General features: G+C 37.0%; 1 protein-coding gene across 1 annotated transcript; it reads right to left on the bottom strand.

The window, feature by feature from the left end:
• Positions 1–6,377: 6,377 nt before the first annotated feature.
• On the bottom strand, positions 6,378–15,112 carry LOC108679004 (MAP kinase-activated protein kinase 2). The gene is made up of 8 exons (XM_018167508.2): positions 14,978–15,112; positions 14,140–14,259; positions 13,745–13,884; positions 13,140–13,312; positions 12,870–12,968; positions 12,427–12,502; positions 11,994–12,204; positions 6,378–11,185 (listed from the first exon to the last, which is right to left on the bottom strand). The coding sequence occupies exons 1-8, from the start codon at positions 15,035–15,037 to the stop codon at positions 10,913–10,915; spliced, it is 1,152 nt and encodes a 383-aa protein (XP_018022997.1). The 5' UTR covers positions 15,038–15,112; the 3' UTR covers positions 6,378–10,912.
• Positions 15,113–17,882: the final 2,770 nt, after the last annotated feature.

The raw sequence follows: 17,882 nt of genomic DNA, 5'->3' as shown, positions 1-17,882 counted from the left end.
ATACTTGAGTAATACGGTACTAGTACCTGAAGGCAGGTCATCACTCAATGTGCCAAAATTTATCAAAATAATTCATATTTATGACCATTGTGGCTCTAGCAAATGGATTGATTGATTGGAGCGCTCAGTTTTCAAGTGATGTTTATATCCAAATTCCAAATTATAATATAGTTAGCAAGTATTTCTAGCATGTATTTCATTATTTCCTATTTCATTTCCACAAATTGGGTTGTTATGGGCTGTCACTCTTACTGCTGGAGAGTGGTGGTCACCTTGATCCCACTTGGGGAAGTAACACTCCCCCAGTTCCGAGTTAATGTGAAATTATTTAGAATCCTGAAATTCATGGTGAACATTATCTATATTTGTGTTATCAGTGCTCTCCATCTCATTCTCTTTGCCCTTTTCACAGACCATTATTTTATGTGTCAGTGGTGATTCAAATTCCAAATCTCCTATCAGTTGATACCCTATACTCACACTACTGCCTGTGGTCAATGGTGAGTAGTTATCATAAATATGCTTTTTCAAATCACTGCTTATATATTCATTGATATAGATTTTAATGTCGTGTTTGTGATAATACTGTTATAGATGAGAAATATATTTATGTTATCCCGCTTGATAGCTATCCCGCTGGCTCGTAAATGGCTTTTAATGGCCAAGATATAGAATTCACGGCTCAAAGAAATTAAAACATGGCTTGAAGAAATAGAATCACGGCTGTCGGCTGGCAAATCCATAAAACAAAGGCTCCAAAAATTCAGTCGCGGCTTGCCAAGTAGATATATAATCATATATTTCATGTCTGCAGTAAGTCCCTGCAAGGTGGGTGTAGAGTTCTATGTTTGGGTTCCAATTGTCACACTTTGGAGAGTGGAAATTGTATAGGCTTTACTCTCTGTACTCTGAGCCCAGGTTCCCTCTTCCTTGCTGAGATGAGGGGAAAAAGCTGGGCAGATTGAGAGGTTGACACATTAGAGCAAGTTGCTCCATCAACCTGAGAGCTGAGACATATTACTGTTGGCTGACTGCTTCACAATTCTCCAAGCTTCCTGATAGGAAACCTTTTGCTCAACTCTGATTCTTTCAACCACCTTGGGGGCCCTTGGCCTCTTTCATGAAACTACATCTCCTGTAGCTCAAGTGTGGAAAACCTCTACCTTTAAGGCTGTGACTAGAGCATTCCTGCCATTTCCAGAACTGCAAGATTTCCACCAGATGAATTACCTCTTATACATGGTGGTTTTTTAAGAAATCCTTGGGCATTTAGCCCCAGTGCCACCCCCAGCACTCCAGCAGGCACACAGTGGCACTCCAAAGCAAAAAAAAACCTAGGTAGATCTCGGTTTTTTGCTTCTTGCTAGGTTTCTAGGTTTTTCATTAACAAACTGATCCTAATTTAATTTTTTTCAAAATGGTGCACTGAAAGCAGAAATCGGTCAATAATTATTGCCAAGAAAGGGAGAACTGCTACGCTACGAGACTTACGCAATGGAGCCATTTACAGGAGATATGAGAGTAGATTATGCATGGAATCAGGATTCAGGAATGATCACAATTCACGAAATTAAGGGAGAAGTGCTACGAGACTTACGCAATGGAGCCATTTACAGGAGATATGAGAGTAGATTATGCATGGAATCAGGATTCAGGAATGATCACGATTCACGAATAAATATTACTTACTAAGTTACTATGCTCAGAAAATGAAGACTAGTTTAGTCAGTTATCAGTAATCCATTCGACTGATTTGAGGAAAAACTGGAGATCGTAGTAATAACAGGCTGAACAGCACTTAGCAATCAACACACTTCAAAACTGTTGGTGAATTAATTATGCGCCAGTCGCGGACTATAGATGTAACGGACTATAAACAAAGGACAATAAGGTAGACAACACTTAAAAGAATTTTGCACGCGTTAAAAGGGTCGAAAGCCTTAAATTCAGTTGCAAGGCTTAAATATATATTAATATTTTCGCTTTCAAAACATACATTTATCTCCTATGTATATTGATTATCGGCTGCCATTCTGCAACAAAATAATGTGTCAATCAATCTAAATAGTCATGGCACATACAACGATAGGGTGAAAATATATAGATAACAAAATTATAACCTAAGCCCAACAACTCATTGCTATTTAAATTAAAAACTCATTAAGCAATTCAAGTGTTTTTTTCCTTCCTAATTTTTATTTGTTCATAATTCTCTCGTTTAATAATTTTATCACAACGATTATATCCTTGACTTAAGGTTCGTTTGAAGAACTTCGAAAGGCGATGTTGAGAAAATTCTGGTAAATTTCAGTAGACCGAATCAACAGTTCTGAGACGAATTTCCACTGAAAATGTTCCACGTATACTTTTTTAAATCGAAACCAATCTTGACCTAATAAAATGAAGGGTAGTTTTTTTCAATATTATTCGAACTTCAAAGTAGTTCCCTTCGATATTATTTAGCAAATTAATGCTACTTTTTACCATCTGCGCACGCATGAGTTTGTCCAATTACAACAACAAGGAGATAATTAACAACTAAATTATGTATTGACGTTATCATTTTTTGTGCATTGTCATAATTTTTTTTAGCGTTTGGTTTCATTCAGTTCGTTGAAAGTTAATTTTTAGTCCCTTACAGATGAGAAGCCAATTAAAAACAAAGCTATTTATTGACATCTAAATAAGTATTGAGAAGTAGTCATTAATTAATTACTATCATTATATAAAAAATCTAAGGAGATTATTTAAAAATGTAATGGAACAATGTAATTCTCACATGAAAAATTGTTTTCAATTTTTTTTAAGAGAACTCGATCGTCGAGTTGCATCCTCTTATTTGCTTTAAGTGGTGTCAATAATCTTCTACCATTGAAGTGTCATTAGAGTGGCTTTTTCTATTTTTATAATTTGAAACGTGCCATAGGTAATGTTTAAATAATTTCTTATGAATTTTAATAATAGACATCGGATTTTCTTCAAGTATTTTTTAATTTTACTGAGTATTTCAGTTTAAAACTTGTATAAACAATCGTGAAGTGCAATACAGCTCGCCATTGTACCTGTCAACAAAACATTTACAAATTAAAAGCAAAAAGCGGTCAATTTTACGAAGAAATACGTGTAACTGAGGTCATAATTATTATTAGCGAAAGTTTTTCTGTGCATACCAGTGTCTGTTTAAGGAAGAATGTTGCTTTTATTAATTTATAAATGATCTTGAAGATTAGAGTCATTTTGCGTTCCGTGAGTAAGTTAAGACTTTTTTGGCGCTCTAAGACTATTTTGCATTGATATACCGCTCACACGAACACTGCTGTGAGCGCAATCTTCATTGCGCAGCTGGCAGCTGCACTGCCGCAGGCAGTGTTATCTAGACTGTCAGCGTGGGAGGTTGTCTGACCACTCTGATGGAGGCTGCGAGCCGCTCCTCTAATTTAAGTTCGGTGTTCACAAAACTCAAATTACCAAGGTAATTTAAAATTGATATGTAATTGCATCGTGCTCCTATATAATTGCTAACAAAAGTGCACGATCGAGCCGCAAGATTCCAATTGTATTAAAAATTCATCACATTGCAGCCACAAGATTTCAGAAACCAGTAGGAAAATTCCAATCAGTGTAGCTGGCCGTGTATTGTAAAAGCAGTTGCCTCGGCCTCCAGCCGTCCACAATAAAAACAAAGTGGACTGCCTTGATGAGAGCAATCTTTCACATTATTGGCACTGGAACAGACATCACATGATCACAGCATGACTGCGAGTCTGACTGTCTCTGTCTGCACTCTGCGTGAGGGATTATTGCCACTGATTACAGTTACACTGTGACCAATCAGACCAAACTCCAAAGCCTTGACACTTAAAATACTGCAATTCTGCAAAGGGTTGCAATATATGAATACTATATGGGTTCACTGCACTCAAGACTCTGAATCTGAAATGCTGGTATCTAAGCCTCCAAGGTTAAGAAAGTTTGGAAAGGTACGCGAGTTAAAAGTTACTTCAAGTTTAAACATTGAGGTTGGAACCTCATCTTTGCCTTTCAGAATTGTATCTGCAGTGAAAGTGAGTTGGAACTGCTGAAGCCAGCCAATGCCCAATGCCAGTCGGCAGTCATTGCCAGAGAGTGGCAGAAACTCATCCATTTATCAAGATCTCCACCTGAAACATCATTACCAAATGGTCCAAATCCAATAACTCAAATGGACTTCATAAAGTTGATTGGAAGATGGCACATCATTATCCATGAAAAAGGCAGCGATGATGGTAATTGGTATCAACCTACCTACAAAGGCACAGGCCACAGAAGCAGGCAAAGCCGCAAAGGGGTGTAGGGCCGCCGGCCGGCGTCAACGTCTGAGACTCTGAGTCAGACATCGACGCACCAGTCGCACCTCCACCCTTACGCCGCAGCATCATAGTAATTAGGAGCTCGAGCTACAAACGACAATCCCGTCGGTAATTTTCGCTGGCCGAGTTGTTTGCATAGGCGTCATTCGGAGAGTCGCACTACGTAAACGTCGCAAAGGTTGCGAACTTGCGAGCAGTTGTACCATGACACCGCCATGCAGGACGACTTAAAGTTTTACCGATATTTTCATAACAAAGCGTATAAACATTAACACAATGAAAACAATTTTGTGAGCCATCCTTCTACTACGGTTTAGTTTTGCAACACCGTATTACATCTGAATCAACGTTGTGTCTCTGTGTATAATCCTGCTCAGATTAGAATAAATATCCCTCTCTTACGGATGTATCACTCCTTGCTACGCTGTTCGTTAAGCGCCTAGGGTGGATACCTAGCTAGAGGTCAGCATAGCCCAAGTCCACAGTGCGATTCATATACCTTCCCGAGCGTAACACAGCCGGGCATCTTCACGGTTTTTGACACAAAGCACCCACCACAACTACGCCGTTCAGTCACAGGCCGGAGCGCATACAGGCCGGAGCCCAACTGGCCCTACCGCAACAGCTACTTCTAACGTAACGTAACCTAACCTGCGCCGCCTGTTGCGCTCCAGCCAGTTGGGCTCCGGCGCTGTGAAGCAGTGGCTGTGTTGTGCAGAGCGGATTTACTGTTAGCCGGAGTTACTCACAGCTCATTGATCTGAGGCTATGTGTAGCTATTGCTTGCTGATGTTTGGCGTTGGGCCCAGGGCCTGTTTACGAGTTAATTTTGTTACGCCACGGCTGCGCTCCCAAGAGTCTAAAGGTGCTTGTACACGGGGATAATGCAGACGGCTAGTAAATCTGGCAAGTGTCGGTCGCTTGGTGACTATCCGGCAAGTAAGCCTGTACACATGGAGAGTATAAGGTGGCGCTATCTCCTCGTTCGAGTTTATACGTTGTTTTTATACTCTTTATTCTAGCCATTAAAAATGCAACGTCGGGAATAACTAATTTCTGACTAATAACGTCTCTGATACACATCTTGTACTTGTACATGTTATGGCAAAATTTGGTGCTGCTGCGCCGACCAATCTCTTTTCAGTTAACATTCAAAGATTACTAGAACTAGGTGTCAGACAGAACGGTTTGATATCATAGCAGAGAAAAGTGAGTAATTCGTTCTAAAAATATATTATTTATGAGTTAGATGCAGAATTTTATCGATAAAGTGAGTAATTTTAATGCTGTATATGGTGTTGCGCGATACAATGTTTCTAAAGTCAGATCATGATGTGTAGCGCTGTAGCCTGGCTCTAAATGGGACCAAGCTATAATTTTTCATATAGCTACAACAAAAAATAAACATTTGAACATATTTTTTAGTTATTACAGTCCCAAATGATAGTATTCTCACAGGAAATCAGAAAATAATTCAAAACTAATTCTCGGCATTATTGAGTTAATTCAATTTTTTTGGAATATTTAAAAAAACAATTGAATATCGTCCGGAATCTACTTTGTTGGGTTCTTCTTAGAACCATTATCGTTCAAACAAGCCATGATTCACTTGACCCAAGATACTTCACAAGAGCGGCACAGATGCTCTCACCATGGCTGAATCAGCGTTACTAGCGACTTCTCCAGCGAAGAAATCAACAAATCGTTGTCCCTCTCGGCCGGGTCTCGGGCACATGCCGCTAAAGCGGTTGAACCCATGTACACGAGGCTAGTAGCGTGGACACTGGACAGTTCAAGCGGCGGATGAACTAGCGGCTAGTACTACCCCTGTGTACAGGCACATTTACGTACGAGAGTAGAACACATGATTTTTAAATTTCATACGAGTGAATAAAATGAGAATGTTTGTACCGGAAACAAATTTCAGAAGGAACTGCTTACTGTTTTCAGTTTGCGTTATTCGCAGAACATCCGTTATTATAAAACAAAAAACATGGCACGATTTTCAAGGCAAAAAATTTAAGATTGGATGATTTGACAATTATTTTATTAAGCTTCAAATTATGTCCACATAGGAATTCCTGGACGAGATGACATGATGCGCATCATTTTAATCCATTATTGTCACGAGATAAGTTATAGAACTAGTAACAAGTTTCAATGTTACTCCAAATTACATCGATAACCTTGTAGTATTTTGAAATCGAGTTTATTTCAATAGTTCAGATAAGTTACAATAAATTGATATTAATAACAGGAAATGATTGCACAGAAGATTAACCCTTGTCAGACTGCATAATTGTAGAACGTTATTAGTATCGTACCGAGTGGTAATCCAGATCTACCGCTGCAGTCAGATATGGGTTAAACATGAATTAACGACTTTCTTGAAAGGATGCGACGACACAATTAACGACAGGATGATGAGACACATCATACTCACAAGTCACAAGCAGAAACACAGAAATAACACTTGATGTGACACGAACAACATAAGTTAGGTATTCAAAAATTACAGCGGACTCCTATTCCGAAGTCAATAAAAAAATGAGAAGGGACATAAGAGAATGGGATGACAAGAAATGAGATAACACTGGTCTCAACTTGCACAAAATTTTAGATAGTGATCAAACGAAGAAAGACAACTGATGGTAAAACTTCATTAATAGTTCGCTAAAAAATCGTTCTCTCAGAGAATAATAATTCGGTTAAAAATTGCGTGAACGTCGCTGCAGTTGCAGAAAATTGAGCATTAGAAATAGATTATAGAATCACATAAGTAGGCCCACACGTATCGTTCATTTCATACGAAGCAATGAACAATTTTCAACTCTACTAAAGTAAACATACATGAATAGTGCAAATTAAATGATAATCATGATGCAGGCATTGAACAAGCTCGTATATACCTATATATCCTCAAAATTTCATGCCATGAGATGCATAAACAAGAGAAAATAATTTCAGCTAACATTATTTGTAATCGTTCTAATAGCTAACTCAAGTATGACAATAGTTGACGTTGACGAGACAAAAAAAAATTATCCATATATATATAAATTCAAATTTGCTTTGAATCAAATAAGATTGCTGTCAGTAACATGGCGAGTACCTATAACAATAGCAAAGAAAGATTATTTATATCTGACCGCGCACCAGCATCAGAGCTCACATCCAGGCTCAGCCAACAAGAAAAATATTACACGTGAACTGAGATGCAAGGTCGGTTATTCTGCTATAGGTAAATCTATAAATTACTTAAATGAACTTAGAAAGATCTATGGACATGTTAGGGCAGTCAAGAAGTACGTAATACCTTGAAATAGTTTTGGCAAATGTTTCCAAATTTGGGTATTGTATCGAGAGAAGCATTGCACAAAATAAGAGGCTCGAAATGAGTATGAATTGTGGTAGAGATACAGTAAGTAATATTTTAAATCTAAGAGTCTTAAGAAAAACTCCTACGAAATATCGAAAAGAGACGAGATAATACGAATATAAGAACATGAATCTCAACTAAAATTGTAATTAATCAGTTCAAAACTGAAGGACAACAATTCAAATAAAACACCTTATCATAAATACAGTTAACGATACAATTGAACTCATAGTCATAAATATCCCAAATACTTTATAAAGAGTGGATCAAAAAATGTGATACATACTAAATCTTTCTCATGAGCCATTAATTGTGCATAAAACCGAAACACCTTGAAGAGTTGAGCTGCTCATAACCAAAAACAACGGGTCAAAACCCAAGAGGAGCTTGCACAAGAGCGCGTAGCAACTGTGGGCTGTTAAATACATAATTACCTGAAATATTATAACCAATAGTAATTCCAATGGATTAATTGAGAGACCATCATGCTCACCGATGTCGACCATTGTGAATTCGAGGTGACTAAACAACTCATCTACACAGCTCGTGAAAAAAGCTAATAAAATATCGCACCTGAACTGAAGAGGCGGCACAGGAGGACAGATTAGGCATGATCTCAGCACGAAAGTTGAATTGCGGGTTAGTTTAACCTCACTAAACTAATAAGAAAGCATTAATACATTTTGACAAGCACGCTTCGAGCTATGCAATATGAATAATGGAGCTGTTGCACTGTACTATGTTCATATCAAAAATAGATAACAAGCTCCTAATATTAGACTCTTAACCATAAACCCGACTCACAGCAGCCGCTAGTCTACGCATCAAAAACTGTACATTGAAGGCATTTCGATTCGTTTTGAAAATAATGTAGCCAATGAAATTGTGACTTAATATTTGAGAAATAACGCCGTCACTTCAAATATATTTTGTTGAATAAGATACAGAGCTAACAAAAGCCATGGCTTTAAACATTACCCTGCCGAAAAATTACAAACAAAAATTGCTCTCGCATGATCTATGCTTGATATTAACGGAGAATGAGTAAACAAACACAAATATTATTGTCTTGATCAATCCATTGAATGCAAGCTAATGGTTTGGGCGAATTTAAAAAGAGGTTAACACCAATTAATGCAGCACTAAAAACGAAGCATTTTCCTCAAACAAAACATAATTTGTTACGTTTTACGATTAAGAAATAAATGCTAGGTTACGGTTAAGAAGTGGACTAAACTGAAACAAAAATTCATATTTAAACTGAGCGCAAATTTATTCTGGCGGGCATAAAAAAGGAATGCTGCAAATAAGCCACTATCTTCATCATGGATGACTGCAAGAGTTGTCAGTTCCGCGGGTGAGGAACGGTCTTTGCACCAGAGCAAACCACATAAACTTTCCATACTAAATGAGAATTTGAAGCTTTCTGAAAGTTTGTTAGTATACAGCTAGTTAATAGCGAGTTTCCAAAACTGTGAATGACAAAAATAGGAATAGCACCCTAAATTACACAAAGCTTACTACAGAAGACATACACAGAAAGGAAAATACTCGTATAGCGAGTGCAGGTTGATAACAACACAGATGTTGATAGAACCTCATAAATTTCGGATGTCCTAACATTAAAAACAGTCTGGCTTACACAAAAATTACAGTTTTCTTGAACAGCAAGATTAAAGTTTCCGACACTTTCACTTAATTTATTAGTGGAATTTTTCAAAATAGATGCGAAAATATGACATTGGTGATCTTTACAAGAGGCCATCTCTGAATAACTCATCACCAAAAGTAAAATGCACTCCGTACATTTGTTGCCATCTCCATTTTTCAAGATACTAGGAACTAGTTCAGAGATTCCGTTGTATAGAAAATTGGCACGTATTTAACACGAGCAAATTATTGAAATCAACTATGTAAATATACATGGAAAAGGCAGCGTTATTCATACGAGGGCAGACGAGTAAACTGACACATAGACAAGGACAAAATCATCCGCGTTTTCAGAAAACGCGTGAAAGGAGGAAATCAACGACACAAAGAAGAAATGAGACGAGGATTTTCAAACTGTGTAAATTTAAAAGATAGCCAGCGCACAGGTTTACCAACGTACAGACACATACACTGATGGAAATACTCACACAGATTTTTTTTCACATTGCTGTGCAGCAAACTGCTCCAAACTGGAGCAAACTGGAGCAAAGAGGAAACTGCTCATCTCTACGAGAGAATTACTACCAATCCACCAACATTCAGAGCATTCTTCTCGTAGTTATTATTCCCTCGTTTGCTTTGAATACCAGACGTTATTAACTAATAAGGAGCTACAGTGACTCAAGCTTCTCACAATTTGCGATTGACTTTAAAATTAGGATTTTGGTTACTTAGATAACAAACAATCCACTCAACATTTTTTACCAGTTTAACTTTCCGCTCCACATTTTGATTCTTCACAGGCGCAATACACGCAGCGCGTGTAACACACAATAGTCGTTACTCTCACTGCGAACACACGTGATAAACGAAGTCAGATCAGAATACTGATTAATATTGTCAACAGAAAAATGAACCATTCGTAAATGATAGCTCACCTTATATGCATGATCTACAGCAGGTTATCATTTTTTTCATTTTGTAACTATTATTCGTATACACGATACACATGAATGTGCCACAAAATTAGGATTCACGTATGAGAGCATAAACTATTTTAATCGTACCGATCTGAACCAAACATATAGCCCTGCAAAAAGAGGCTTTCAATTTTGTGCTTGCTATCAGGGCTATAGCAGCAGCACATTAAGACGTGAGTACGAGAGTTAAACGAAAATGAGCGATTCATTTGTTACGTTAAATAAGTTCCACAACAAAAAATAGGAGTCCCTCTACTTTGAAGGAATTCCACAGCTCGTTAGTAACCATGACATCGAGTTAAAATCATGAATAACACATAATGGGAGAACCGTGTGGAGTACCGCTTGGAAGTATCAATTGGTAAGACTGAAATTGTTTGTTTTAATATTTATGAACTCAGAACGGTTGACAGCGCATTTCATTGAATGAGAAATTGTGGTTACTTCAGTGGAGTGTGGCACGATTTAATGGATTCTATTGAGCATACTAGCAATGGATACATGCACCTCAATGTTATAAGGTTATTTTCAACTTTCATTACACCAGATTCTAGTTAGTGAGGCCGCCCCGCCGAGGCCCCCACAGCAGCAGCAGTGGTTTGCAGAGGTGGAAGAGGAGACGACGAAGCCCCCGAGCGATGACGACGTTTGTTGAGCAATGAGTTGTTGGCAGCGTCAAGGGTTTTGATGGTGAGAGTGTCGTAGTCGACGCGCATGGTGGCCAGGGATCGCGTCATCTCGTCCTGTACTTCTTGCCACTGGCCCGAACCTTCTTCCCGTAGCACGCGCGCTGTGTGCAGGGGAGTCTGGGCCACAGATGTGTGCTCCTGACAACAAACTTTCGAATAAGATACACAAATATCTATTATGTTTGCAAAGTAATGTGTTAGGCCGACGTTGCCCAGGCGTAACAATCTATTAAATTTTAGAATCTCATTATTCCATATACAGTCATTCATGTTGTCCTTAATTTCTGTAATAATAATAAAGCTGCTGATAATTTAAATAAAAAAACTCCTTCAAACCCACATTTTGAAGGGATGTAGGACTCTCATTTGACTCTCGTTTCAGATTACGAAAAAATTATTTCTTGTCTTTTAAATTAAAATTATGCAAATTTACAAATCCAATTTTAATTTTTGATCCAAATTTTCCTCCCAGTTTTGAAATGTATTTCTATTCCATGACTAACATTAAGCGTTCTAGATCTAAGTATTATCCCAATATAATCAGTATCGTGGAAACGCGCCTAGACATCTCCAATTAATCTACGGCGTCATGCTCCAAAAACTCAAACAAAGAAACAGACAGATATTCATCAGACTAGTGGTTGGATTTTTGAACCGATTAAAATTTAAACATTCAAACACGATTACTAAGATTATGATGTCCTTCTATAAAAACTTGAAACTCAAACAAACTGCATGTGTAGGAGTACACTGTATCAGGTTAATAATAATATCCATTACCATGATCCACTTGTGTCGCATCACATCACATCAAACAAACTGCACGCATAGGAGTATACTGCATCAGGTAAAGATCCATTACCATGATCGACTTGTGTCGCACCACATCATCACATCAAACAAACTGCAAGTATAGGATTTTACTGCATCAGGAAGGATCCATTACCATGATCCACTTGTGTCGCATCACATCATCGATAGTGAGTCTGCGCTCAGGTTGTGTGCAGAGCATGCCCCTGATGAGCTCCTTGGCGTCATTGCTCACGTTTTTCCACTCAGGGTTGGGGAAGTTGTACTGGCCTGTGCGTATGCGCTTCTTCATGCCTGGGGAAATTGCTTGTCCGTGGTTACTGTAGAATGGTGGGAAACCACACAGCCTGTAGAAGAAATAGACTTTTCAAAATTTTCGAATGGATGCGAAAAATATAAGACAGATAGCAAGCATGAATTCGAGATGGATCAATTGGCTATTGCAATGAAAGTCAGTACCAGACAATAAAGTTATACAAAATCAAATACCTAGGTAAATTACCAAAAGTGTACTAAAATATTCCCATTAAAATTGGAAAAAATTATCAATGTTACACCTATAGACTCACAGGATGTACATGATGACACCCAGGCTCCATATGTCGCAACTTTTGTCATACTTCTCTGGTCCGAGTACCTCGGGAGCTGAAAAATACATAGAAGATAAATAATAACAAAAAATATTTTCATGAGCTTAACTTATACAAGACAAGAATGGTCCTTAAAAACTAACTAGGCAATATTGGTTTGAAATATCAGTTCGTAAATAAATTTTTGCGATTATAGAAAATTCCTAACAACAAAATCAAAGGCAAATTGCAGAAATCTAACGCAAATCTGAATCAGTATAAAAAAGATTGGTTATTATAATGATTTTGACGAAAAGAAAGTAGTGAAATTGCCGTTGAAAAATGAACATTAACACCGTCATTTCTAGCAACTTTTGTTTAAGTGGAACTATAATGCATGCATTACTTAAAGATAGCAAGTGAGCGTTTAAGTTATTGCTCACCAACATAATACGGCGTATAGCATGGCGTCTGAAGAGATTCTTTTGAGAACGTCTCCTTTGCAAACCCAAAGTCCGTTAGTTTTAAAACAGCATTTTCGTCTGATGGATGGAAAGAGATCTATTGAAAAATTACAAACAAATAAGTTGCAAAAGTAATTACAGTGAATACAATTGTGCCAAATGACTTTTTTGTCTTAATTTTTGCTGTACATTATAATAAATTAATTTATAAAGGTAATATTGTGAATATTTATGAGTCAATATAAGAACCTTGAGATGTATAGAGCAAGTTTTCAGGTTTGAGGTCCCTGTGCGCTATGTTGAGCATGTGCAGGTGGTGCAGGGAAGAAGCGATGTCACGCACCACTGTGGCTGCTTCTCGTTCTGTGAAGGCGACATCTGCACGATCTTGGATTCTCTGGAAGAGTTCTCCGCCTTCCATGCTAGTAAGAAAAGTGGTTCAAAAAAACACAAGTTAAACCATATTTTTGACTGATGTACTCACAAATAGATACTAAATGCTCACAAATAGATGAGCGATAGTCCGAGACGGAGATCCATCGTGGCCTGGGACTGCTACGTCCGAAACATATATTAAGGTAAGTTAAGTAACTAAGGAGTAAGGACTAAGGAAATGGTAGCGCGGGGCCGGGGATTAAATGCAAGTTCACTTGCCGTACACTTCAACAAAAAAAAAAAAAAAATTCAGACATTGTGATAGTGGTTGATCAACAAATTTGTTTTCAAGCTGCAAAACTAGAAAACAAAAACTGTGAAGATGGAGGTATGAATAAAAATCCTGTACAAATTACCAGTATTCCCTAACTATTCAAACTCATATATATTGGCAAAAAACCCATAGAGTTGATACCAACCATTCCATAACAACAAGTAAGCACTTGGTGTTGTTGTAGACATTCTCATAGAGATCAATGATTGACACAACATGGCGACACTGAGAAGCTCGGCTATGCAGCTCCACTTCTCTGCGCGCCTTGGCACAGTCACGCAAGACCTTCAAGAGGAGTCACCAAATCAATATATTATCTCCAGGAAAAAAAGTTCATGTTTCACCATATAGCAAAATTAACGGTCATTATGAACAGTTTTCATCAGCAACATAAAATAAATGTCAATGGCTCTAATTTGGATATTTTTTATGCCCGCTATCATAATTCAGATAATGATATAAATTAATACAAAACTCAAGTTTTCAGCAGTGTGTAGCATAGAAGAAAAATTTTTCATCTCTAACAGCAAGTAGCCTTACCTTGAGTGCATACTTTCTCTGGCCCTGCTTACTGTAGCACTCAACAACCTTCCCATTGATCCCAAGCCCCAGCACAGTGCTTGAGATGATGTAGTCTTGGAGTATTGGATGGGTTTTGGCCTGTAAAGTTGAATTGGACATTAGAGTGCAAAAAAATTGGCTGAAACTTTAACATTTACAGAAATTAAAACTCGGAATCGAAAAGACTTTGTTGAAAAATATAAAATGTGTCAGATTCAAAGATTGAACAAACCAAGTTTGACAGCTGCTGTAGTAGGTAACAAAATATTGCCATGCTGTGAATTTTGCTGCAGCTTATAGTGGTCTATTATTCTTTGAAACACATAAGCAAGTAATTTTATATTTTATGAGATTTTCACTCATAATGTGAGGAATGGGAGCAGTACATTAGCATTATAGATAGATCCATTGCTAACTTCACGCAAAGCCACAAATACTATAATAAAATGATTATTAATATCTAGTTACATAATTACAAAATTTATTACTATTAAAAATTTATACTTGTTGTTTGAAGAGAGGTGAATTTGAAATAGCATTACATATGCAACAAGCAACAAATGATTTGTTAAGTAAATGCAGTTCTACTTGCGATGGCAATTTCAACATGATGAAAACTGACATGATGAGATGTGTATGACATGACGAACATGATGAGAATAGCCATATTGGTAATTAAGATTAACTCTAAAATTAAATCCTCCTAAACCTTCAAGTTATTGCTGATAACCATTTAATCTTTCAATTGAATCAATTGACAAATTTAACCATTAATTATATTTCAGAGTTAGGAAATTTTTTATTGTAATAAGCTTACCTTTAGAGCCCCAAATTTGGTTCCTTCAACCAAATTGTCAACAACCATGGGCTCTTCCATTTTAACTATAGAATTGAGTGATATTAATTTGCTTTCATAAACTGGATCAAATTAAATTATTATAAAATTAGACTCTGGAATGAAGTAAGATATGTAATTTGATATAATGTCAAAAATAACAAATTTTCCAGGATGGTCAATAAGTTATTCATAGATGAAATTGAAAGGGTTTAATGAGTGAGGGCTGTTAGCAGTTGAAGTGAAAATGAAGGCATCAAGGCATCTCACAATTTCTCATGTGAATACCATGGTTTGAGTTCATTTAAAGATTGGCAGCACTTTTTCAATTCATTGTAATAAAATGTTGCTGCAAACCTGCAATGGAAGATTTCATGTAAACTCCAAACATGGAGTGAAAGTCCCTTTGCCTAACAGTTTCTTTGAAGGGCTTTGTATCAAGAAATGTTCCAATCTATACCATCAGGTGGAATTTTCTGAAAATTACAGGTAAAACTGATCATCACAAGGGTGGCTTTGAAATTTGTAGGCAAACTTTTGCTTATTTTCGCAGCAGAAACTGGGAAGGGCAATAGGAAAGGTCAATGGATGATTTTGACTAGATTTACGGGACTGCATTTTTGTCTTATTCACAGGCTGGTGTGGAATATATACATATACCATTCAAGCCACGATTAGAGATTTTCCTCCATTTTAAGAACTGCAAGATTCCCAACAGGTGAATTATATCTTATCTTATTGTTAATAAAATTGCACAATCAGGCCACTAAATTCCAAATGTATCAAAAATTGGTCACTCCTTCATAATTGGGAAAATTCCAATCTACTTTACACGTTGCTTTGCCCAATTTCACAGTTTGGGAAATGTGCAGACAACCTGTTTAAAACTCCAGGTTGTTGACCAAGTGATAAGGACTGATGGATTTTTTAGAAACCAGATCATTTTTAATTCTCTGATCTAGTTCAAAATTTTATTCAATATCCACCATCAATGCCACATGAATATGTCACCACTCAGCAGAAACTGCACATACATTGCTGTTTCTCACAAAAAAAAAAAAAACTGGACAGAACTACAATTTACAGGGTTTGATAACCACAAAATAACTAAAAAAGCAGGTTTGATTGCAATGGAAAGATAAGGTTAAGTTTTATTTATAAAATAGACCGTTTCTATGGTAGGCTGGAAACTTTAATGTCACTCAGCAGCTGGCAAGATCATCAGCATTGATGGTAAGTAAGATAATGCTGATTGCTTTTACTGATATCCATTGACAATGAATCCTTTTTGGTCTGCTCATAGCTCTCAGTCTGACAGTCTCAAGTCTCAATTTCACTCAAGACTCGAAAAATATAACTCAGCACTCACTGCAGTGAGTGACAGAGCACATTTTCTCAAAATCTACAAAAACGTGGTCACAGACAGACAGACATGACAAGCACAATAGCACCTTTTTTTCCATACATGAGAAAATGCATTAAAAATAATATTTACAACATTTTCTGCTATGCCAATATGTTTGAGAGTGATGCCTAATGAGTATATTGCATACCAGTGATGCCACTCCCTTGAAAAGTTGGTATAGAATATTGTATTAATAAAAAATTGGGGTAAAATTAGAGATTAGGGATAACTGTTACATGTGCATGGGACTTCATAAAAAGTTTGCAGCTGCCAGCTCGTAAATGGCTTTTAATGGCCGAGGTATGGAATTTATGGCTTGAAGAAAATCAAGAAATTAAATCAGGGCTCAAAGAAATGGAATCATGGCTCATGATGGCTGGCAAATCCACAAAACCATAGCTCGAAAAATTCAGTTGCAGCTCAACATAGTCAATAGTGACAAAGCAGAGTTTTTTTGAAGCTCCGCCTCAAGTTCAATTTTGACCGAGTCTTATAAGAAGACTAGCAAAGTATCATGGATACCAGTATTTTATTTTTAATACATAAAAATGATAAAAATATTGGTTTGAATCTTGATTAAATCAGGAAATTAAAAATGAACCAATTCTCTGGTTTGTCACTATGCGGCTCACCAAGTAGGCATAGGGTAAACGCAGTATATTCCAACATCGTGGGTAATTCCGACACATCTTGACTTTTTTCCTTTATATTAAGCTTTTTCTTAGTTCCACGCATTTGTTGATGGCTGAAATAGTGACGTCATACTATTGCGCACCATACTATTGCCAATGCCAAAACACTAGGTCTGGGCCGTCTGGCAGGAAAATGTTGAGATCCAAAGAGAGGCAGTGCACGTCACCCAGTGAGAACATTGAAAAATGTGTCAAAGTTGATAGTTGACCTTGCTCTACCAATTAGTGATAAACTGTTTGTGTAGTCTGTCAGTGTAGAAAGAATATTATGGTTTGAGACTTTTAAATAAGTCTGTGAATATATTAGGAATCCTTTAAGTATACTTGTAAAGTTGTATTTGCTGATTTCAAGTGGTAAAAAAATTAATAGGTGATTAAGTTAAGAGACGGTTTTAGACACAGGAAAACTAATTCTAACACAGCTTGAAATTAGACACACACAGCTAGTTCCAAGCTATGTACAAAAATTAAAATTTTCTTGATCAAAAGCTTAATAGCTCTTAATTAAAAGCCTCAATAAGTAGTGTTCAATATTCAATAGTGTTCTAATTCCAAGCTGTGTCATATTCCAATACGTACAGCTCACACAGCGATCGGAATTTGAACACAAGTGTTGGAATTACAAATTAGTAGAGTTTGAAGCGCAGCCGGAATTAGTCTCACAAAATGCCAAATTTAGTCACACACAGCATTAGAATATATGGATTTGGTAGGTTTGCATTAATGCATTCTAAAGGCTTTTAAATAAATATGGCAACATTTTGTGAAATTGTGATGTTTCATTGTTGCT

This window comes from Hyalella azteca, unplaced genomic scaffold, assembly GCF_000764305.2.
Source record: "Hyalella azteca isolate HAZT.00-mixed unplaced genomic scaffold, Hazt_2.0.2 contig2735, whole genome shotgun sequence".
Lineage (NCBI taxonomy): Eukaryota > Metazoa > Arthropoda > Malacostraca > Amphipoda > Hyalellidae > Hyalella > Hyalella azteca.
The sequence above is the reverse complement of the archived record's forward strand: the minus strand, read 5'-3'. Positions and strand labels throughout refer to the sequence as shown.